Raw genomic sequence first — 25,205 nt, 5'->3', positions numbered from 1 at the left:
CTAGGATGGTTTTGCTTTTCTTAACAGGGAGGATTGTCTGTACTCTGAGATTCCCCTAGGGAAATCGGACCTGGAAAAAGCCAGCATCACAGTTCACAGCAAAGGAAGTTTTCCAAGGCTTTAAAGATGGTGCCACTTTCCCTCACTGTTATAAGAAACAGATGAAAAAGCCATACTGAAGTCCAGACAGTTCCAAGATGCATGGATTTGTATCTCTGCAAATAAGTGCCAGTACAAACCTCCTGGGGAACCATCAGCTGCAACTGCTTATCACTGCAATGGGCACTGAAAATTAAAATTTTCTGTTTAATTTTCATACTTCTGAAGACAAATGCTGCTCAAGGATGTTCACAGGGGTCTTATGAAATCACAGAATATTCTGAGTTGGAAGGGACCCAGAAGGATCATCAAAATTTAGCTTAAGTTTAAGCCAATGGCTCCATCTGGGAGCAAACCCACTGCCCTCATTACTAACACCACGTTCCTACCAACCGAGTTCATCTCAGGACCATCAACAGACCTTCTTCCAGACAAGAGGGAATGGAGGAGAGGACATCTCTCCTTGCTTCAACAGCAGTTTGTTTGGCCCAGCTTTAAAGAGCTCCTCAGTTCTCCAGACTTCATTAACTACACTGCTCAATTATTTTAACTCTAATACAACTGCAAGAATTTCACAGCATTATTGTACCCATGTGTGTAGGGTGCCCTCCCACAATTCTCCAGTGTGAAATGTTGGCTGTTGTAGGAGTGGAGCCAGAAGATTTACCTTCTTTGGGTTTTGCTGTGTAACTCAGTTGCCACTCCCCTGCCAGAAGAGCGCAGGATGCCAGGGCAGATGCCGTAGGTGGCATAAAGCCTGCTGGGATGTGAAATACAACAAATATCCAGGGAGGTTTGGTTTCCAGGTTGTTTTTTTCCTCCTGAGGAGAGGAAATCACCTCTACATGGGCTAGAGCAGCTGTCCCCATGCAGGTCAGGGCTGGTCTGCTCAGAGRGCTGTGCTGGCCCTGAGCAAACTGYCCCCAGCTGCTGCCTCTGGGGTCACACAGCTCCTGCAGGAATGGCTCATCACAGGCCCTCTGATTACTTCAGTTAAAATTCAGAGTCCTTTGACCAGCTAAAATTGCAGGCCTTTGCCAAGCAAGCTCTTTTAGGTGGAGAGGGCAGAGGATTCTTTGAGGATTGTTTGAATAGTTGGGCAAGATGGTCTCAAGGGACAACATCTGCAGCACAGCAATCTCTTCTTGTGGCTCTTCTGGCACAACTGGAGCTTGTCAGGCAGCTGTCCTCAGCTCCACAYCCTGCCATTTGCAAATCATCAGAAAGGTGTCATCACCCTTCTTGTGACAGTCTCCCAGCAAGGACAATGGAGGGAAGGAGAGTCCTTTTAGCAGTTACCTGCTTGCATGTAGCCATGTGCAGATTCATAACTGCAACAGGTCGGGAAGTTCTCTCCCAATCTTCTGGGCTACACCGTGGAGAGCARTGATATCCAGTGAAGGGATGGCAATAAACAGCTGGGACCATGAACTCTTCAGATTGTGCAACTGGATCTGGAAAAGCATGCCTGTCTGTAATGGATCTTTAAGTATCATTAGAGAGGAGTGTCAACAATTCAGGCTTCTTTTAAATATCAGGGTTAGAGTTCACCCTGTCTGTGTGCTAACAGTAGCACAAACACTTTTAAGGTCAGGCTTAAAACTGCTTAAGGTGCAGGCACTCAGAGGATTAAGCAGTGCCTGTTTGTGAAGCACTCTGCACAGACATCATGCTGGCGGTGCCAAGGGTTATTTCTGTTTGACACAGCCAGGTTGGGCTTGCCAGTTCCCCGAATTTGCAAGTGGAAAGGAAGGAAGGACAGGGCAAACCTCAGCTGCTTTACAGTGCCCTTGCAGCCCTTCCTGAGCTCTGCCTTCCTGCTGCAGACCAGCAAAGAGGAAGGAGAGGAAACGGCACCATCAGGGATGACTGATGACAGGRGAAAGCATTTGCTGTCCTCAGTAAGAGGATCAAGTGCCAATAAGCAGGCTCCAGAGGATATGAAGATAGATTTACTCCTCCCCTCTCCCACAGGGACTTCTCGTGGTGGCTCGAGGCCCTTCTTTGTGCTGTGATGACAGGGCACAGCTGAGGCCCCACTAACATCATTCCTGCTTTGAAACATGGGGACCAGCAAGTCCCACTGACCAGAGACAGATGWGCAGCTCTGGAAGGGGTCAGGCTCCTCAGCCTCTGGGCAAGCCTGCATCCATCTCACAAATGCACTGAAGGTCTGAACTGAAAATGGACTGAATGAATGACTGGAAGTAAAACATTCCATACAGGAACAATAAATGTGTGTGGTAGGCATGAAGGCACAGAGCCCAGACTTCATTAAGGTAGTTTTTATATTTTGAAAAGCAATATTAAAAAACACTGGAAAATGCAAGATAAACATAACAGTTGCTTCTACAAGTTTTAACCTTGTATTGCTTGGCCATTTTGACATATAAATTATTGCTTACTAGCTCTCATAAATACACGACACAATAATATGTACAGAGGCAAACAAGCATGAAATATGCAAAGGAAAACATTGGCAACATTGATTCTGGTAAATCAGATTATTTCATACATACCAGGTCTCATAAGGGTGGATAACTACTAGCTGTAGTCCCTGAGAAGTTAGGTAAATACCTTGATTTGGGGGTTTCTATTTTATTATTTTTAATGCAAGCTGACACCATTATGGCACTCAGGAGAGGGCAGGCAGGTGTTCTTACCTCAGCTCATTGACTTCATCCCAGTGTTTAACAGTGTATAAGATGACAATAAATAGGCTATGCAAATAAATATTATTCTGCTAAAATGTTTAATATTTACAACTTTCTTTGTCGTTTTCCAGCAGCACAGGTCCTATTATTTCTGATAACACCCTTTTTTGCCACTGCTATGCAWATGAAATTTATTGGTATCCGAGATGGTGCTGGAATCAAAAAGCTGTGTCAAAGAAACATCTAAATTTGTCCCAACAAAATCAAAGAGGTGTAAAGTGACACAGCTCTTTCCTTTGTTCTGTCTAATTACTCCTCCTAGCTACCAAAAAAAAAGCCAAGATGCAGAGTATTTAACCCCAGGTGTGATTGTGATAAATGGAATTTACAAGCTTTATAGATTTTATACTACATAACCTAATTGCACTATTAAAGGATGTTAAAAAAATCACACAATATTGCCAGTGCTGGACCCTAGCAGAGGCTGGATAGTGTCACCCTTCCCTATCACTGAGTTTTCTTCTAGTTCTTCTCCCAAACACCACACCTTCAAACTGCTCCCCAGTCTGCAGCAAAGCTCTGCAATATTTTACCTGTGGAATGAAGGCTCTGAAGGGCTTTTTTTTAAACAGACACATTAGCTATAGGTTTGGGCTATTTACTTTCCCATTATAGTTAACAGTTATAAAGCTCATATTTTCAACATTAAAGGGATGCAGGCATGTCGGGCCCTTACCCCTGAAACTTAAATCCAGGTTACTCAGGCCACCATAAAAACCAGTTTGTAAAGCTGTGGCTAGTTGTATAATTAGTCACAGCACAGATAACAAGGTTGGTGTGGGCTGTGTGCCTTCAGACTGATTCTATGCCAGCTGCAGGGGGCAGACAACACCTGCTTTAGTGTGAAATTAGCGCGGTGCAGAAAGCCAGCACCCCAGCTGGCTCGAAGCATATTGGTATGAGTTAACCCATCCCTTCACTTTATTCTGAATTGGATGAATGAGGAGCACTCCAGGTAGGTCGAGCAGGCTTTCAAATCAAAGCCTCAGCACAGAGTCAACTTTTTGCTTTTTTTTTCTCCCCCGCCTTCTTTCATTTCCTTGTCCTTTATTGTTCTCCAACACAGCTGCTGCTTCATCCAAGGTAACTACCAAAATATCACAGAGCCAAATGCAGCAAACTGAGAAACAGCCCCACCTTCTCACCCTAAATACCTTTGAATGCTCCCTYTCCCACAGATTTCCAGAACAACTTTGTGGACTAGAGTGTTACACCATACGAGCTGAAGCATGCAGGCTGGTCTATGTAACAGGCTTCTAAAAATAATGCCACAGTAAAAATAAAAAAAAAATCACAAGAGGGAGCTCAAAACCCAGGAAACCATCCAGGTAATGCAGCTAGGGTGGGAATTCCAAATGCTGTAGCCCTAGGAAGAACTGCAAAACCATAWGCAACAAATTGTTTCTGGTTTTTGTTCTTACACTGTGAAAAGGAGCCCACCACAGCTAGTATCTTCATTTGAACAGTTTTGGTCTGTTTGCACAAAAGAGTTATTTACAATATATGCAGTCACATCTACAGAAGAACATAGGAAATTTTTACTCCATGGCCAGCAAGAGTTTATTTTTTTTTCTTTTTACTGGGTAAAAAGAAGATTTTTTTTTCTTAAAAAAAAATCATATAGTATTTGATAATAACAAAGTACAAGCAAATACATTTCTGAAACATCTGTTTCCTTTACAATAGATCTATACAATATTTCACAGATGGGAAAACTGAATGCATCTTACAGATTCCCCCACAGACTACCTGTTAAAGCTGCTTTTTTTTTTTAATCCCTTTAAACCAGAGATAACACAATGACGAAGAGCATGCTACTTCAGTATTCCCACATTTTAGTAAAGGAGCATTTTCTTGGAAGTCTTCCTCATGTGGAAAACATACAACAGAGATGGGCAAGCAATGCAATGTATCCTTCCTGCTCTGCAAAGGGACTGTCACCGTGAGTCAGTGCACGAACACACGCCAAAGAGCACCCAGCACATCGTGGCATTCACTGGGTCATTTCAGGGCAACTTCTTGGCACTGCAAACCAGAGCTACGGTGATGGTGGTGCTCGAGATGTAGGTCAGCTGTAGAAAAGACTTTAGAAATGCTGCCTCAGTACAGAGCCAGATGGAGTACTTTGAGGTACGTGAGAATTGTCCAGGGAAGGGCTGTGGATGGGACAAAAGCAGTAAAGGGACCCTGATGCTGAGAGCCTGGTGTGTGTGCAGGTAATGACACTGGCACCCTCTAAGGTGCACCATTCGATTCTTTAAAAACTAGAAGCATGTGCAAGTTAGGTGAAGTTTTTCCTGCTGAAATGGTATTTCTGGGGGTGGAATTAGAAATGTAGGTGGATGTAGGCTTTTGYCTCTGAATAGACACCAAGGAGGATGTAATCCAAGCAGAAAACAAAGYTCCTTGCTATAATGATTTATAACACATTAACTGCAGGAGCTGGTGCTAAATCTGAGATAACTGAAAAGGAAGAAAATAACATCTTTTCAGTATACAAACAATTGTGCCTATAAATTACAATAAAAGTGGATGGGCTCTTACAGCGTGCTTTATAAAGCATATTCTTAAAGGAGCCATAGCAGAGTGAACTGTTTACTGCTGACCCCACATCACAACACACCCTCGAGTTTCATCTGGTTGTGCTGCCTTTTTATATTCCCCTTCTCGGTTGCTCACACATCTCAGATATGATGCTCCAGTGGACKCATGGGAGCTGCACAGACTGCACATAATTTTTGGCAACAATACTTTGGCAGCCTTGAATTAGTGAGGTACACACTGTGGTGAACAGGGAATCAGCCCCCTYGAGGCATGCTGCTTGCTGAAATGTTTTGCTGCTGCGACACGACGATTCCTTCCTTTCTAATACTGGCAGAATCTGCATTGAAAGCTACACTGGACCAAACAATATTTTCACAGAAACCAAGCTCCTGAGCTCAAAGGACACTGCTCGACTCCCTCAAGTCCCAGTGACCAGCGGGAATGGCACCAAGCTTGCCCTGCAACTCTGCGAGCAGCTCCTTTGCTGGCTCTCGCCTGATTTTCCTGCGCATGTTGTGTGAGCTACTGATAAAACTCAGTAAACTGTTCTCGTAAAGGGAAGCAACATGCTTGGCATAAACATTCACTGAATTCAAAGTGCTGCAGTTACAAGGTTATGGGAAGCTGTGTAGGCTCACACTCGCGGCTCTATCCTGTGGGAGAGCTCAAACAGAGCTTGCTGGTTGTCGATGACATGCAGGTGGTGCACGTATGGCTTCAGCTCGTGATGCTCTTTCGAAGGAACTTCATTGCCTGCAAGACAGGAGAAAGGAGATGGATCAGAAAGCTGTGCCTCGCCTGCTCCTCTGTCCTGTGTCACAATGTCACTGTGTGCCACCTGTCAGGTGCTAGACAGCCACAGGAAAGACAGCCAGTAATCCAAAGGAGTTGCTGTTTCCGTGCAATGCATGAGGTAACAGCTAGATAGAGAAAATGGGAGGGAAAAAACAGAAATAGACAACTCTGGGCAGCCAGCACGCATAAAGGAGGGACATGTGGATAGCAAGAAGCTGACTCTTCTCAAGAAGATTTACTTCTGCTGGCCGTACAGGCAGTGCATCCCTTCTAAGGGTGGTTCAAGGTTTCCTTTGTGCTGCTCTGGCAGCACAATGGGACCTTGAGCAAGGGTGGGCAACCCAGCCTACAACTTTTAAAAGATTTTAGCACCAGTCCACGAGACAGCAGGCCCTGGATGATTTTCTTCAGAGCTGGTGAAAGGTGACAGCGCAGCAGATGGATACRAAAGCTCTTCAAAGCTGCTCTGACAGGTCCCCGCGTTTTGATCTGTTATGCTTTTGATTTCTGATCTAGTAACAGAGACAGGAGTCATGCTGTCATTTCATGGGAGTTTACACAGCAAGAAGAATTAGCTGTGTAACAGACAAACTGAAGGGTGGCCTCAATAGCAGTTGTTCTCTGTTACAAGCTTTATGCTCAAAATGGGCTTGTGGGAACTCACTGCCTGTGAAAACCCCCAGCACGGCTGGTACCAGCAGAAATAGAAAAAAAAAAAACCAAAAAACAAGCCCATGATCCATCAAGACAGGCAGAGAAAGCAACATTGCTGACTGCTGGCAAACAAGCAAATGTTGGAAAGCCCTATTCCTGTCTATGTCCTCAAGGAATTCTCAATAATATTACTGTAAATTGAAACAGAAAACCCCTCAAAATTCCCTGAACCAATCAGCTTAACTCACACGCTTCTTTCCTCTCCTTTGTTTCATTATTATCCTTTTCTCCACACTCTCCAGCTACATGAGAAAGTTGCCAGCAACCTCCCATCCCACTTGTTCCCGAGGATGGCTGCAGGATGCAGTGTGGGTAACTCGGGATGGCCTCTAAAGGGGCTCCTGGCAGCTCTTCTGAAGAGCGCCTGCAGAGCAGCCACCCACCCTGGGCAATGTGGAGAGAACAGGATAAAGTGATAAATTTGTGTCAGGACACAGAGCTGACCTTTTTGTTCTGAGGGAATAGGATCCCAGCAGCTGTGCTGAACATACTGAAAAAACATTTGTATTTCTCATTAACACCTCAAATGAGAAAAGCTTGAATTATGTTATTTTCTCAGGCAGCTTTTCCTCACTTTGGAAATGCTATTATTTGTTTTCAGGGTTTAGGTTATAAATGTTATTTCCATTAAAAAGTCATTTTAGTCTTATTTGGAACCTAACCAATTTCTAATCCARAAACACTTTGGCCTGCAAACTTAATACACATGATACAGTTCATAAACAATAATAATATTCCTTGCTTAGTTTTGTTTGAATTCCTTCCTACAGTGAGATGCCTGCTGCTCTTAGACCAGTCTGGGAATTGATGCAGCAGAAAAATTCACATTCCTGAGAGCAAAATAAGCCCACTAGAAAAGGAAACTGGCCATAAAGTCTCAATAAATATTCAGTGAATTCATTTCATGCCTAAACGAATTTAAGAAAAAAAAAATGCCTACAGGGATGTCTGTATAAGCTGCTTTTTAAATGCCAGCTTCACAATAAATCAGGTCTGTGGTAAAATAAAATAACAATTGCCTACTTCAAACTACCAGATTATATGATAAATCTCAGGTATTAACCTCGGATTTATGTTGCAAGACTTACAAAACCACTTGGAAAAAATAAAAAGGCAAAAATGAGATGAAAGAGATGCAGGAAAGGTGCAAAAACTCCTCACATCACTGAAAGGARCCAAAGCTACTTTTCATAATGCCAAATAGAAGACATTTTAATTTACAGAGGCATGGTTTGGGAAAAGGAAATCAATATTTCCTTCAATATCTGAATTTAAAAAAGGCACATCTTGCTCCTTCCCACCTTCTCCCTCTCTTTCATGTATTCATATATATATATATATATATATGTATATATATATATATGTTACTCAAGAACCATAATATGGAGCAGCCTCTGTTTAAAAGTAATACTGTATATACACGAGGTAATTCTATAGAACAAAGGAGCTTTTTAAGAGTTTAACAAAACTCTTAAAAAGTACCTATTATTCTCCAAGGTACCTGTATTTATAATTAAAATTAWGATTATTATTCTTTTTGTTGGAGTCAATGCTGACAGCTGCTGAAAATTCAGTGGAAAAAAAGATATTATTCTACTCTATTTTCCCCAAGGCTGCAGCACAGTTCTGAACTTCTCTTTGAAAAAGAGGTTTTAGTGGCCTCAATAAATGACATGTTTAGTGGGTTTGGCTTAAAAAGTAACCACTTCCTAAAGTAGTTCTTGTGTCCCCTTCCTGTATTTAACATATACGCAGAGAATAAGAACACTGAGAAGGAGAAAAACAAGGTTTCTCCTCTGTAAGCAGCAGAACAAAGAGAGCTGAACTCTTCTGGCATGGTCCCTGAGGGTTGGATTCTCTGCTGGCTATTAAGGCGGGAACAACAACAACAACAAAAACAAACAAACAAAAAAAAMCCCAAAACAAAACAAAAACACACAAAAAAGCACACATAAAAACTCCTCTGTGCAGCTGAGTCACTCATGATCATTCCCTTCAACACAGATTCTCCAGTGTCTCAAGCAGGCACAGCCACATTTGCAGCTTCCCCTAAAAGAGGAAACAAYCCCCTCATTTCTTCCTACTCAGCTACTTTCAAGAAACCCACAGGATCTTCATTCCTTCAAGGCTTCCATGGTTTTGTGAAATGTCCTTAAGAACCCCAAATAAGCAAACAATTGCACTTGGTGAAGAGCTGAGGGGAAAGATGTGGGGCTGAGTACCATGGTTCAGCTCCTGGAAGCCAAAGCAGCTGAGAATTCCTCACCAAAACACCTCGACTGAGCTCACTCATGGGTGAGAGAGGGAGAAACAGCAGCAGACACCAGAGGCCTCCATTACTAAATGCAGCTTACACAGGGTTTTGAAGAGATGGCARTTGTTGCAGGAAAGTAATTCATTTAAATTTGGAAGCTGTTCCTAGAAACATTTTGTAAACGAAAGCTTCCTCCAACTGTGGTTTCTGCTATGTTGACCTCCCAACAATGACGCCCTCTCTTGACAATTGGTTAAATAATTTTTGACCACATTCTGCTGCTGTAGTAAATACTATCAACTGGAAAGAAAACAGGAAAAAAACTAAAACAAAACAAAACACCAACAAACCCTCAAGGATGTACAAAGGCAAAATAAGTAGGAAATTTTGTCTACTCACCAAATTGGTTATTTCTGCAATGTCTCAATGACCGAACAGTATCTGCAATCATGTGCTGCAAAGACAAATTAAAAAACATCAGTGCAAAGACCCGAGACAGATTCTGTCATTAGAAAAGCCTGAAAAATCTCCTTGTCCTACACTGTACAGCAAAAAGCAACTGTGGCAAGGTTCAAAAGGAAGACAGCAGCAGAAACTCTGCTCTTTATCTTAGTGATACCCTTTGATGAAACAGGGTTAGACAGATGTCTTATTGATATCACCCAGATTAAATGATAACAACTCCCCAGGAACCCGCAGAAAGTGGTAATGAAAAATAACCAAACAGTTGCTCATTTTTGTTCCAGTGACTTTTAATAAACTGAAAGCCTACAGCAAGGAACTCCAGTGGACTGGGTGAGTGCTTGGGAGTCCAACCACAGTTTTAGTGCCTTGTCCAAAGTTTTCTGCAGCCTGCAGCCTCTCCTTCTGTCTCCACATGCTTTATAATTACACTGTAAGCCTCTGTGTGGCACAGACCACACCCCTGAGCACACATTTGAGTAATGCCTACCACACTCAAGTACCAGTATCAGACAGGCATCTCTCTGCAGCCTGACCAGCAAAAAAAAAAAAGAGTTCATTGCCTAAATGCTGCAGAGCAAGAACTCTGACACCTCCACTGGTGTGCACCAAATAAAACTGTCTGGTAATTATGCTATTTTAACAAAAGCTGGTCCTAACAGGGATATTCGACCTTCACTTASATTAAGCAGAGGAAACAAAAAGTTTAAATTCAGCTTCTCATTCAGGYTCAGGTCTTCAATTTACAAAAATTTGGATTATTCACTACAAATTAGTAGAGGGAGCTTATTTTCACTAAATACTACCCATMAAGTTCTTAGGCCATCACTTTTTTTAATGTGACTGTTTGTGTGGCARTTCTTCACCAAATCTAGTAAGTAACTGAAGCAAATTGCAATTAGCAGGAATGCTCTGATAGCTCATGCAAACAGCTGACCCTCTTTTCACATCTCCCWCAAAAATTATCGGAAGTGGAAAAKATTAACTATCTTGAGCAGAGCATGYTTAAGACCAGAATGATGCAGAAAAGCTCATCTCAACATCCTGGGAGTGGCTTACAAGGCTCCTCCACAGAAAAGCTTAYGATGAGACCATGTTTAATGGAAACTTCATATTTCTTTCATCAGTAAATAAAAATAAATTTTCTTGCTACCCGCTGTGCTTCATTTGCCRTGAAATTATACACTCTCTTGTGCTGATGTCCTTGCACTGATTATAATGAAGTTCTAATGAGATGATCTAAATTTCATGATCAATAATGYGAGTACTGGCAGTACAACAACTTCCACCAGCGCTGCTACTGTGACGTTTTCCAGCCTAAAACCCTTTGCATTTGGGTTTTAGAAGTCAGAGAGACCCAACTATTGCACACACTGTAACTCTTTGTTGTCTCTCCTTTGCAGTCACTGTGAGGGTCCATCCCCAGAGTGGCTCTGGAGSTGATGCTCTGGTAAGGGAAAAATCTCCTTGTGTAACATTTAAAGGAGAATYGCAAATCCTCTGGCTTTAGCATCCTAATTAGGCATTTCTCTCTGGTTTCAACTCTCTGGRAACCAAAAGTAATGCAGAAAAGTCAGCCAATGTATCTGCAAAGCAAATGCTACCTTCTGACTGTTTAAAGAGGTGCTTGCATGGTGACTARCACACATTTCTTGTGGCTTTTCAGYCACCAGCTACCCRAGATCATTAGCATTCCCTTCACTGAGGACAACAAAGCCTCAGGCTTGGGGCTGCACAGATATTTGGGGGTGGGGTTTGGGAACCCCCAGCTGCACGYATCATTCCTTACAGCTGAAGGCTCCAGGTAAGCAGGTGCTATCGAAAATGGTAATGGTCAGTGACCTGTGATAGAGTTTGCTGGAGTGTGGCTAAGACATGTCATTGCTAAGACGTGGCTGATGGCTGGAGAGAAAAATCTGAAGAAGCCACGTTTCAGTGAAGCAGCTCAGAAAATACCACAGAAATACCTTGAGATGTGACCATATAAGATGTGACTATATTTTCATTTATTCCTTCAGATTTAGTTGAGGAAGGAGGCATGGTACTAACTATTGATCTAACACTATCATAGATTAGACTTTACCTAAAAAGCAGTTAAACAAATCACTGCAATCCCTTCACCTTTGCCACAGCTAGGTAACCTTCCTGAGACAAAAGAGCACTTCTTTTTCTTCTCTTTGCAAATTTCCTTCATTATATTTTTTATTAACTTTGTATCCACTGCAGTCATGTCATGTCAAATCAAATTCAGTCATGGTAGAATTGCTGAGGTCTAAGAATATAAAAGCAGGGATGGTTGGGAGAAAGAAGATCTTTTATTAAACCAACTAATATAGTTGGAAAAAATAATAGTTCAGAGTGACAAGTTCTCCTTCAGGTGAGATGTTTAATGCAGAAATGAAATATTTCAAAATACTGATCCAAACGGAGACACAAGAAATCATCTTTGCTTTGAAATTCATAAGTGGAAATTCTACTCATTTATGACAGTGAGTAAKTTCCTTCCCCAAAGCAGTAATCTGCTATGGTAGAATAACTCTTTTCTTCTTTTTCTGCAACAGCAAATTTGCAGGTGAGGCTCAGTGGCTTGATCCAAATCGAGCAGGAGTCAATGTCAATCCTGATTTTTCTCAGCAAAGGCCAGAAAGTGCTCAGCACTTCAGCGTTCAGAACAGAGCACCAAGGAGGACAYTGCTCTTTGGGACAAAGCCCTTGTAATTAGAAAATAAATGTGGCCTGATGTGTATGTGATCATATGTGATGCATCTTGTTAATTCATGCCCATTGACTAAATCCCTCACTGTCCAACTCCAAGCCAGGAGCTTCCCCTACACTGATATTCAGATGTCCCCTAAGCCCCCACTTCCCCAGCTCTCACTCCTGCCTGCATTCATATGGACAGGGCTGCATGAGCCAGCATGTTTCTGAGAGCGTGATCTGAATGATAATTTGGAGGAAGTGTCAATCTGAACGACCCTTACCCCACAACCATCACCTCAGACTCTCCCCCCTGCCATTTAAAATGCCATTATCCATTTGAATGGAAAAGGTGAGATCCTGTCTCAGTGTAGTAAATTGGCAAAGCTCCCACTGCCTCTGGAGAAACAGTGGAGACAGAAAGGACGGGGATTCTTACCAGGAAGCCCAGCATACATTAAACATATCCATGATTAAACAACAAATAAACAAATGAACACAGTCTGCTAAGACTGGACAAGAATCAGATCCTACATTGTCACTAAATAAATATATGAGCCAGTGGGGGGATTTTAGTAACAGTTATGGTGCATCAAGGGCTAGTTTAATTTACATGTTAATTGGATGTACTTCCAAGAGGCAATGAAGAAGAACATGCTAATGAGTTTTATGCAAACACCTAAAGGTCAAACAGTTAATGGACTTGGGACAAGAAAACCTTTCATTAAATGCAAATCGGTATTCTTGTAAACCTTGCAACAAGAAGAGGTACAGAAATCAAATAGAAAACACGAAAAAAGGGAGCTCAGGTCCAAAAGTCAGAGTCTACATCTTCTTTCAAGTTGAAAGACAACATACATCATGATAGAATGTGAAAATAAGTTCAAGATCTGGTTCATGAATATCTCCATGGTTTTGCACTCATTCTCAAACAAGTGTAAACACAAGGAGAAAATAGCTAGGCATAATTCACCAAGCACAGACATCTGGACYAACAGTCCCATGGCACACCTGGAGCAATCCCAAAGGACATTTTGGTTTCTTGGTCAAATACTACAGGACAATAAAAAAATTTCCAAGTTTCTCTACTCCACCACTGTTCAGATATATAAGCTTTGAATTTCAGTGCCATAGAATCACAGAGTAAGCTGAGTTGGAAGGGATCCACAAGCATCTTCAAGTCCAGCTCCTGCACCACACCATCCCCAAGAATCACACCCTGTGCATGAGAGCATTGTCCAAACACTTGAACTCTGTCAGGCTGGTGCTGTGACCATTCCCTGGGGAGCTGTTCCAGTGCCCAGCCACCCTCTGGATGAAGAATCTTTTCCTTATCTGCAAACTAAACCTCCCCTGACACAATTTCAGGCCACTCCTTGTCCCTGGTCACCACAGAGAAGAGATCAGTGCCTGCCCCTGCTCTTCCCCTCACAAGGGAGTTGTAACTGCAGTGAGTCTCAGTCTCCTCCACACTGAACAGATCAAGTGACCTCACAAAAAGGTTATCAAAAAAAACCAAAAAACCAAACCAAACCAACCAACCAACCAAACCAAAAACCACCACGAAAAAAGCCAAACAAACTACCAAACCTCAAGGCAAATTAGGCAAGTAAAACCGCTATCAGTAATACCATGCCAGAGTAGATGTCATATGATGTCTAAAGCGGATGTCATATGATGTCTTTGGCGGTCTAAAGTGGCCAAAAATACAATGTCAGCAAGTGTCCCTATACATAAAAGCTACAAGAGTGATATTTACAGTAAGTTTAATTTGTATTTCAGGCATTATTTTCCTCCTCATTTAACCTAGATCAAAAGGTTTCATTTAAGATCCCTAAAATTACAATACCACTGGCAGGTGATAAACTGGAGAAATCACTCCTTAAGTGATAAACTAGAGAAGCCTTCAGGGAAAAAAAAAAAAAAAAAAAAAAAAAAAAAAAAAAAAAAAAGAAAGAAAGAAAAAAGAAACAATTCAGAGAGAAAGCTGAAGGAGAACCCAACTCATAAAAAACAGCCCACAAGGTGGTGCAAAGGATTTGATCTCACTGAGTATAAATGAAAAGTGCACTGTGTGGCAGTGATGTTGGCCACTATTGGTTTAGCCATTTTACACAGAAGTAGAGGAGGAAGGAATGGGAAAAGAGAGGAGCAGAGGAAAAGAGCAAGGGAGAGATATTGTTGACTGTTTTACCCTGCTTGCTCTTTTTTACCCCCATTTATTTCTTACTGATTCAGCCAGAAGAAAACCTTTCAGTCTTACAAGATGAGGCAGGCAGAGGAGAGAAGACAACATGAATGTTTTGAAAAACAGGAAGGACAGAATTAGCTTACCAGCTTTTCAAAATTAACAAGGTTATCCAGAAATGTTTTATTTCCTTCATGGATGAATGTTACATCTGAAAAGATTAAAAAAAAAAAAAAGAAAATCAATTACTATTCATAATTTTGTCTTTTTAATGCAAATAAATAAAATTACTAAACAGCAACAAAAAGAAAAAAAAGGGGAAGTATCCCATCAAGGATTAACCCAAAATCTTGTAACCATGAAAAAAAAGCCTGGCCTAATGATGACATGCAAAATTATCAGATAACAACAATACTTATATATTGTTAAGAATAGCATTTTCAAGTGGGAATAATGGTTTCTTATTAAAYCTGGTCTGTGCTACTTCTGGGATGAATAACATAGAAGGGATAGCTGGGAGCAGGGGARGGCATCCAGAGGGATGGCCCTGCATGGCATGTCTGCTCTCCAYGTCTGCCAGCCAGAGAGGGAAAACACAAGACACCAAAGTGAAGTACAAAGCCTTGAAATAAACATCATGGCTAGGGAAAAAACAAGTGCTGTTGGAGGGAATTTGCAAAGGAAATAGAAAGGTCAGAGGTAAAGGAAAAGGTCTATATTTGGCTCCAGGAAGAGAACTGAACATAGTGTAATGCRGGGAGGGAGTATCAGGCAAAATAAATGTTGCCAAGTTAAGATTACAATTAAAACAGTAGTTCAAGGCCATTTTTTTTCTGTTTGTCTAATGTGTATTAGGTCAGAAGTGAGACCTGTCTTGGACATGAAGTACCAAGAATATGAATAGAGTCCCTGTGGGAATAGAACTCTGATTTCAACAGGGCACCCTCCAGGTTACTGAAAACACTGGCAGGAGCAGCACAACCATCCCATCAGCTCTCTCCTGGCTGTGAGAGCACCCAGGAGATCCATGAGGACACAGGATAATGGGGTGAGATGGCACCCCAATACCATTGCTCCTTAAGAGTCACAGCTGTGCAAGCCAAGGTACACAGTAAATGGGAAATGTCTCACCCTCAGCAGAGTGTCAGCCCACCAACCTCTGCACCTCAGCACTTCTGTGCTCAGCTCCAGAAGTCCCTCTGATACCCACATGGACCCCAAGGTTTGGGGCCATTTTAGGACTGGAAACCTGCAGAGATGTTTTGTCACACACATACACACCCACACCATCCGCCTTCAGCTTCATCCTCCCCCAAAACAGCCCACCTGATTTATTTCCTTGGGTTTCAAAGCCTCCCTCTGTGCCTGAGGGGCATTTTGTCATTGGCTGGAATTGAAATGCTAAACGCTTCAAATACCGATGGAAACRGGGCTGGGGCTGTTATGGGGGGTGATGGAGAGCTCCTGTGCCCCAGGGGGCTGGGCTGGGGCAGGCAGGATTCCAGCCTGGACACGCAGAAAACACAGCACATGCTGCCCAGAACTCCAGCAGCTCCCCTACCCCTGGGCTGCATCCTAAAAATCAGAGGGAAAGGAGGGAGCAGCACCCTCTACACCTCCTCTGCTGGCCTGCCTTGGGGCACAGGGAAAGGGACACAGAAAGGACACCACTTCAGGACACAGGCAGTACTTGTGTCTATATCAATGTGGTTAAAAACTGTCCGTCACTTCTAATGAAAAACCTATACTGGAAGCAGAAATTTCCACACAGCTTTTTAAGTCATTGACAGCAATGTGTATATCTCTGAGGGCAGAAGGAACAGAAATTTGCTTTGCAGCCAACAACTAAGAGTCTAGATAAATTCAGTGGAGCAGAAAATTGCATCTGAACTAGGTTATAAGGGTATATCACAGTATTTTATTACACATTTGAAAAATCTGCCTGATTTTCAAAAGCTGTGTCTGTGTGCTGTGAGAGCTCCGCATTTAAATTTAATTAACTTTTAAAAGGGCACTCTGRAGTTATTTTTCATAATTTAAGAATTTTCATTTTTTAATTGAAACTACTTTTGTTCCTATTGTGATGAAATACAGCAATTTGCYGAGTTATTAATGGTTTCTGTGCTACCCATGCTTATTTTACTGGTCTTGGAAATGACCTTAATACAAATGTGCTTGGTATGGAATAAATTCCTTTGCACTCTGCAACACTTTGGGAATTACCAACCTTGGCAACATCTCCTTATGGACCACTGTACTGAAGGACAATACTGCATAAATTTCCAAGTCTTCTTGCTATCTCCAATACAAGAAAAAGATACCAATGCTGCCTAGGTGCATGTTTTTATCCACCACATTGTAGGGCTGTGCAAACATCACTGCTACAAGTGACTTGTGTTTGCTGCCTTTGTTTGCAGGCAAGAAATACTCCAGAACGCTTTAAAAATATTGATTTTGAAGCCTTGATAATTGTATCCATCTGAATTAAAGCAAACTCCTTTGATGTGTGCAAAGAGGGGAAGTGTCTGGTGGCTCCCAAACTGTCACTGGCTGATCTGGAGAGCTGCCTTCAAACATTTCACAGCAGCAGCAGCAGGCTGGGATAAACAGCCTAAAGAGAGCACTTTCAGAACACAGGAATAAACAAATGAATTTGCCGTGTTTCAAAGACTAGGCAATTAATAATTAATGACTCCAAGACAATGGAATATTTGAAATACTTGCCACTTAATTAGCTGCCCAGCTCACTGCATTAGCAAGTAGTTGTACTTTATTTTAACAGATTTTTCTGAAAAATAATTTTAGATAGTARGATTTTATCTGTTTCACACCTATAAGGGRCTTGGAAATRCCCTCCTTTCAGGACAGAAAGACAKGGCARGTTCTGTTTTCAGGGTGGCACCAGGGGGTTCATCCCAGCCAAGCAGGGAGGCATCTCCCAAAGAGCATCTCCGAGTAGCAGAGTGACCATGGCCACTGGTCCAGGGGCTTGCAGGGTCACACTTGTCCCCTGAAGAGGATGTGGACAAAACAAAAGCACACAGCTCTATCCACAGCTGCCAGGACTGCATGAAGTTTTAAAACCTGTGTGAAAATTGGCATCTTYCCCCTGTCTTAAATGGAAGTGGTTTATTATCCAGACCAAGTGYTATTTTGTAGATACCACTGTATTTGTCACATACTCATCTAAAAAATACCTGAAGGAAAAATCACTTTACACTCATTTTAATTAACAGCAGGGAAGAGCAGCCAAGCTTTAACATTACCTTTCAGAAGTAAGGGCATGAAGGGGATTTTCGGAGATTTCATTTTCTTGAATGCATCTCTGTAAGCTTTGTGATTCAGAGAAGGATCCTACAAAACCATTTGAGTAATAGACAGAAAAATCAATAGGCTATAAAAAGAGCAATTCTAAATCCATTACAGGCTTATGATCTGAACATGATTTAGATATAAAAGGTTTCTCTGGGATACAAGGTAGCTAGAGGTTTTCTAAGCTGGCTGACATGCTAAACTGAACAGGAAACGTAAACAGTGAAAAGAACAAAAGCAATWATGTTCCTCTAGATGAAGCAGTGCTAAATTGAGAGGAAGCTGCAGAATAGATTCACTTGGACTGCTCTGTAATTTTTCCATAAATTTCTATTAGCAAAATATCTTACTATATAGAACGAAATTTATCCCAGAATGTATTGCTGATTAATTTCTTCTTAAAAAAAAACAAAACCAAAATCGGCTTCACCAAACAGCAACAAAAAATCCCAACAAAAACTGATTTAAGATCCACGCAGCACACTGGAGACTTTCAAAGAAAATAAGGTTGCGTGTTTCAGTGGCATTGAGTAGGCAATTGAAAAAGTCATCACAATTTCCCATATAAGCACACACTTTTGTACGCCAGCTCACACAGAATCTTTAAAACACGTTCATTTATAAAGAGCTCCAAGTGCAGAAGCGTGACAGCCAGTAAAAGCTGGATCTCCTGCTCCGCGTGCCAGGCAGTGATCTTACCAGGCACCCACTGCCATGACAGCCAGAGGAAACATTTGTTTATTCTGCTTTGATAATGCTGACAAAGACCCTCAAGCCTCACATTTTGACATTTGTTTCTTAGAACTTGAGCTGGTCTCTTTTKCTCTTGATCTGCAGCACTTTGCTTTAGAAAAAGGCTGATTAGCTACCACAGCAAAAGAACAGCTTCCAAATTGATGCTGCATTTGCCTCTCTCTGCCCCTCCTCCCTCTGTCAGGAACACAGCCTCTTTCCTTTTCATGTTTGCAGACCACCTTGAAGCCCTGAAGAGCCACGTGGCCTTTGGCAAATCATGGATCTGACATGACCAGTCCAGCTCCAGACAATAACAGGCAAATTCCAGATAAGTTAGGAAGAAGGAAGGCAGGTAAAGCAAACAATGCTCTTTTGCTATTAATACCATACTTACCGTCAAACTTTCAAGTTCAGTGAAAAGTTTCTTGAACTTCCCAGGAATTTTCTGAAGTATGGAAAACAGAGAGGGGGAGGGGAAAAAAAGCAAAGAGAATTTGATTTAGGCAGAAAAATGCTGAGGCTTTTTTTTTTCCACAAGACTGCTCTGGGTGAGGCGCCTGCTGCARGCACCAAGATGCAGTTAACCTCTGCTCCTCAGCTCCCAGAGCCCTAATTACAGACCATGTTCAGGGCAATGACAGCAAAAAAACAGGCCCTGCAGCCTCCTTCCAGAACCTGCATCCTTCTTTTATGGAAACTGCTCATTAGCAGCTGGTTTTATTTCCTTCCCCAGCTTCCACCAATGCTGCATTTACTTAATAATATCCATGTCAGGCTGAGAAGTGAGATGGCATCCAGGTTAAATCATTCATTGTAACCAATGTTCCCTCAGAACAGGGGTTCTAGAAATGCACGGGATTCACACTCAGTGCTGTTTTACACATCACACCAGTGCTGATCRGGGTCAACACTGACACACACTAGTGCCAAAGTGAGGTATTTCCTTAATAAACTGATTACTCTGTCTCTGGGATCTCACCCTAAACCCACAGAAGGRTGCATAAAACACTTTCCAAGGGAGCCCAAGTACAAACGACTGTCCTGRCCCTCATGCCAACACCTGCTCTACTCCACAAGCATCCACTTCCTTCGTCTCGAAGATGCTTTAATGGAYTCACATCACTACACTCATAGCAATTGTTTTGCCATTTAAATTTTCATGCTGGTATTTCAGACATGAAGAATGGTGTGTGGAGTTTAAGCCTGTCTATTTTTTCCAACCACAGTAGTTAGTTTAGTAAAAGAAATCCCCTCTTAGTACAAATCCTGTCTTGTCTTTGTCCTTAGATCCTGACTGCCACAGTGACAYTACCAAGAGAAAAGAGATTTAGAACAATTAGATTAAGTGGATGTGTATGATTAAAATGCTAAAGTGACTGAACATGGAATTGCAATTGCATATTTTTTATATCTTAAATTAGGGAAAGTGAGGCTCATTAAAACACTGGATACTGTAGGAAAAAAAAGTAGAATGTGCTTGAAAGCATACTACTTGTTTAAGAAATCAAATGCAGAGCCAATATGATTTAGTGTCTAAACCGCTGCTTAAATTAAGGTTGTTTCATTTACATATGTAAGTAATTATAATTAATTAAAAAACATTGCTCTACTTTCTAGAAGTCACATTACTAATGCAAATAACCTTCTGCTTTTGAAACTTCCAGTGCAATGAAGTTTTACCAATAAAAAAAAAAGAAAGGATGTGACTTGATAAATATTTCACACCCAGAAACGTGACATATKTACAGCGGCACATATGCAGATGCACTCTTTGTTCTGACAAGCAACATATTCTGCTCTTCCTGAGAGAAGTCCACCGGCAGAGCATCATCTCCAGAGGCCTCAGCACACAGCAGAGTTCTGTCTCTCTCTGCGGGAGAGATCTGTATCATTGCCTTTGAGACTGTACTTGATCTATTCCACTCTCTGACCAAAGCCCAGAGAAATGGAATGAAGGAAATTCTTAAGAGGAGGCCAGGGAAAATGCTCCCTAGAGAGRTGTTTTAGAAATATCAGAGACAAGGGGTTTCTGTATCACCATCCTCAGGTATATATTTTTCTCTAAAATATTTCTTTAACTTTATCTCTTGTTTACATCAGCTCTCCTTGCCTCTCTGAGTCCCTGTAAACAGTCACTGTCCTTGCTCCTCTGTGTCTCAAAGCTGCAAACACAGGAGTGATGTTTCCACAGGCATGGTTTCAGCTAAGAGGGGACACTTTGCAAAGTGTTTTGGATAACTTTGTAAGGCTCTAATGGTCCTTTGGGGTCAGCTGCTGGTGCTCAGGAGTATTTCCAAGGCAGGAGGGCACAGCCCTTCTCTGTCACTGTGTATKACACACCGATGTTTTTGAAGTACTGCCCACCTGTGGTGTTGAGGGCATTAAGGAGGGATAAAGCTTCAACCTACCCTGCTCAGTTACACCTTCCCCAATATTTGGGYCATCGGCAGACACAGTAAACTTGCAGATACCATGGCTCAGTATGGATAGTGTGACTCAATATGGATGCTACTTGGATGGAAACGAAAAATCCACAACATAAATACAGATCCCACTGTGACCTTCCTTTAAACACACTCATGCTCTATGTAACAACCAGTAGCTTCTTAAGCAAATAATCTCTGTTCTCCAGTATGCTCCTTATTCATGGCTCATTTCCTATCTTTGTTGTTCAAGATGAGCAGCTGMAAAAAAATCTGATGAACGAGAACTAGAGAAGGTTTATTTCTACTTTGTTGTTTTGGCTTTTTAATTAAATTATTCCATAATAAGGTGTTGCTTGTTTGGAGCCACCTCTGTAAGATTTTCTGTTTTGATATCTACTTAAAATGCTAGAATAATTTATTTTCTTTTAAGTGGATAAGATCTCCGTGCTTTGTTCTTACTTAAAACTCTGGAAGGACACATTTAGTTTTCTTTTCTTTATAGCTGTGTATCTAAGGTTTCAGGTCACAAAGAATTTTTTCCACCAACACTCACTCTGTGTTTGATTTCAGCATGAAAAACCAATAATTAAAAAGCAAAGATAATTCACCAGCATACAACCTTTGTGCAAAATGGTTTTGACAGCGTCTAAAAGATATAAAGATGTGTCTTACCTCCCAGGTCTGAGACAGGCGGCTGACAGATGCAGTGTTGAGACCCATAACAATTGCAAAGAATGAATTCAGATTTCTTTGGGCTTTACAGCTGAGGAATAAAAATATGATTTTTTTTTTTTGTACTCAGAATCAGAGATAAATGGAATGCACAGGTATCCTAGGTTACTGAGTCTCATTTCAACTCTCAGCACTAACATACAATCATCTCCCACATAATGAACTCATTAAATGTCCTCTCATAACCACCTGCAGTCTAGGTGATGGGGTCTCTAAGAAGTTTTTTAGAAAACGTTCTACTGTCTCATCAACCCTGTTGTTGGCAGGTTATTTTTTTTCCCTTTGCTGTCAAAAGTAATTTTCCCTTTTCAATGTTCAAGTTACTCCCAGCTGTCCTTTACCATACAGAATAATTCCTTGACCTCTATTCTGTTGTATAATAAATATTTTCATCCCCTTTTTCATCTTTTCTGTAAATTGTACAACATAGGTTCCTTCAATTTCTCTTTGTGGTTGTGGCCTGCAATCTGCTTTTCCATATTGTTATTATCCTTCATTGAATYCTTTGCAATTTATTTTAACTCATGTGATTCCTTCTTTCCTTCACTACTTTCTCATGTAGTGAGGCAGTGGGGAGGGAAGAAGAAATATAATCACTGTTCTACATTCTTATGCAAGCATAAAACAAACAGCAAAATATTTATTTGGAACAGCACCACATTTTGTCCTTTCTTTTAATTTGTCATCTATTATCACCCAAGGACCTCTGTCACAGGGCTGTTCTTTACAATCATGCATTTATTTCTTCAGCTCWGTATTAGCATTCTGTAGCTGAATTAGTTGGCATCTATCTAAATTAAATCTTATCCTACTGTTGTTTGCACATGCCACTAGACTCCTTAGATAATTCTTTTTTTCTTTTCCTATCTATCCTCCAATGCATTTGCAATCCCTCATCATTTTTATTGTCTGAAAATCTGGTTGGTGTTGAATTTACATATCCTTATAAACTAGTTGCAGCTAGTATAGGTCCCAGTACARCTCCCTATGGAATGTACTGGATACCTCTATTTCTTGACATTTTACTATATACAATCAGGCCATGCTTGTTTCCTGTTAATTTTCTAGTCCATTAGGAAACTTGAAATCCTGAAATACTGAGTCYTTTTCAAACAAAAAGACTGCCCTTTCTCTTGCAGATTTCTGAAGACCATACAAACATACAGCTATGTGGGTTTGTGTGTGAGAGTGAGAATCCTCTTTTAAGATAATTTTAAGTATGAATGAATCCACTGGCTTCACTGGGATTTATCACCAGGGAAAAGTAAACGTCAAGGCCTTAGCCTGGAAAATCGCCAGCACTTGTTACAAATTTTATAAACCCTACCCTTATCAGTGTGTACTATCTTGAGACACTGTATTTCTCACTTCACTTCAGCTGTCTTTAAGTTAATCCTAACTTTGTTGCTTAGATTCTTTTCATCATTTAAACCAGGCAGGTCCCAAAGGCAATTCATTTCAAAACAAGGAAGGTGTCCAAGGCAGTCTGCATAAACTGTCTGTTGGGTGGGCCCTCTTCTCACAGCAAGCTGTAGAAAGGAGGGATTTCTCTCACAGCCACCCACTGCTCGTGTGGGCAGCAAAAAAGCTGCTGTTATACTCTGTTTATTCTAACCTTACATGGACTTGTTTCTTTAACTCATCATGATGCTAATTAATTTTCTGTATTGATCCATTTGTTTTTTCTTTTAGACTACTCATAAACAGAAGCACATGGATTTTTTTTTTTGTTTTGTTTTTCAAAAACCTTGTCTCCCTTTAATGTATTGACACAATGGTGTAATTTTTTTTTTTTTTTCAGGTATTCCTTCACAGCAAAGCACACAGATGATGAACGTGAAATCGTAGTCCTGGTGCTTTCCTGACCAAAGGAAAACCACAAAGATTCCTGGCTGAATTTGTGAGTAGGGAACAGGGAGTAGCCAAAGCTGTTCAGAGCTCCCTACCTCTCTGCCTTAATCATAAACAAAACAGGAGGGCTGCTTGGTTCGTGTCTCGCAACGAGAATCCTGTGCTTTGCACACCATCCTTCCACCCTAATTGTTCCTCTTTCCTCAACTCTTCCAGAATTGATGAGATACAGTAGTGTGTTGATTTAGAAATCAGCTTTTATGATTTAAAAAAAAAATCCTGTGAAAACTAAACACTCATTTCATCAGCTGCATTCTCCAGTGTGGATGTTTCCGCACCACACTGGCAGAGCCTGTCCACTCTTTACTGACAACCGTATTTTGTCCCCACAACTTTGGCTTTTTACTTCACAGAATAGAATCAGTAAAAATAGAGCAATATTTTAGTTTCGTAACAAATATATTCTTACTCATGTGAGACAGATGCAAAACTTTTCCTGGGATGCAAAGTAATGCTACAGTGGTGCAAGCAAGACACACAGAACCAAYCATTTTTTGGTCATTGATATGGCAGAAAATGAACATATTAATGGATACCACACAACTTGCAAACTAAATCAGATCACATTTATAAGTTACACTAGATTAGATTAGAAGAATTAATTTCTCTAAAGGCACTGCTTCAGCAGAGAACAGTCCTTTGTATGTAAGTAGCTTGCAAATTAAATCAGCCCAGTCGATGAAGGGAACAAATTATACATTTTCCATGAACATGCATATTCAAATATTGCRGAAGACCAAAAAGTGGAGAGAGAGGTGAGAAGGATGATTGCACTTATTTAAATTGCTCCATTTCCTTGGTTACTAAAAGAGTGATTGCAGAGAAAAGAAATCTCTGTGTATAATATATATTTATATTCTGTGGCAAGGCATAGAATAAATGGCAGTACTATTTAGTAGCAGTGGAAAAGTAGACTGTAAAATCCAATCCATGAAGAAAAACTACCCCTCCAGTAAATAGAGTACTCCAGAGAGGATGACATGGAGCTTACTGCAGTGAGGTTCCTTTCTAGAAGCAGGACTTCCAAATTTATAACAGAGTTTTGATTTCCATCTAGTCTTGTGTGACTTTTGCTGCCATCCGGTCCTTGACTAAGGAAGGAGCTATCTCTGCACCATCAGGGATGCTGCAGCTGACCCTGCAGACACAGCAGCTGAGCTGCCAGGGGGGTTTTGAGCAGCAGACACTCCACCATGTCCAGTTTTGACCAGTGTCTGCTGTTGTTATCTCTGGGCTGTTTTGTTTACGTGTGCTTACTACGCTATCAAAACACAGGACAACAAATTCATTTTCTTTCCTTGCTTCTTCACCTACTCCTTGCCAAACAAACCACGTGATTTCACGGATTTCTKTTGCAACTCTAGCAACTTACTGGGCAGCGATCTTGATGAACTTTTTCAGCAGTTGTACACGTTTGCAGAGCTGGCTACAGAGGAGTATCTCAGTGGCCACCCAAAGCTGGACCTCGTTGCATCTTTGAAGCAGAAGACTGAGATTCTCRGTGTTTTCAGCACTGCCCTGTCTGCTGAACGTGAAGTATATCAGCTCTTGCTGGAAGACATTGACAACATCATTAGGGATAGTAAAACAATTTAAAAATAAAACAACTATAAATTATTTAG

The 25,205-nt window shown here is 41.2% G+C and overlaps 1 protein-coding gene across 1 annotated transcript in view; it reads right to left on the bottom strand.

Moving 5' to 3' along the window:
- Positions 1–2,375: 2,375 nt before the first annotated feature.
- RAPGEF5 (Rap guanine nucleotide exchange factor 5) overlaps positions 2,376–25,205 on the bottom strand; it is a 153,571-nt gene continuing 130,741 nt past the window's right edge. Inside the window, exons 20-26 of the mRNA XM_057363632.1 lie at positions 24,956–25,134; positions 21,613–21,703; positions 18,909–18,959; positions 17,734–17,821; positions 14,614–14,678; positions 9,520–9,574; positions 2,376–6,110 (exon numbers count right to left, since the gene is read on the bottom strand). Of these exons, the coding sequence (XP_057219615.1) occupies positions 5,992–6,110; positions 9,520–9,574; positions 14,614–14,678; positions 17,734–17,821; positions 18,909–18,959; positions 21,613–21,703; positions 24,956–25,134 (648 nt within the window). The 3' untranslated portion in view covers positions 2,376–5,991. The remainder of the gene's footprint in view (positions 6,111–9,519; positions 9,575–14,613; positions 14,679–17,733; positions 17,822–18,908; positions 18,960–21,612; positions 21,704–24,955; positions 25,135–25,205) is intronic.

This window comes from Malurus melanocephalus, unplaced genomic scaffold, assembly GCF_030028575.1.
Source record: "Malurus melanocephalus ecotype Western Australia unplaced genomic scaffold, MMel_1.1 scaffold_29, whole genome shotgun sequence".
Classification (NCBI taxonomy): Eukaryota; Metazoa; Chordata; class Aves; order Passeriformes; family Maluridae; genus Malurus; species Malurus melanocephalus.
Note: the sequence above shows the minus strand (reverse complement) of the source record. Positions and strands in the feature narration are given on the sequence as shown.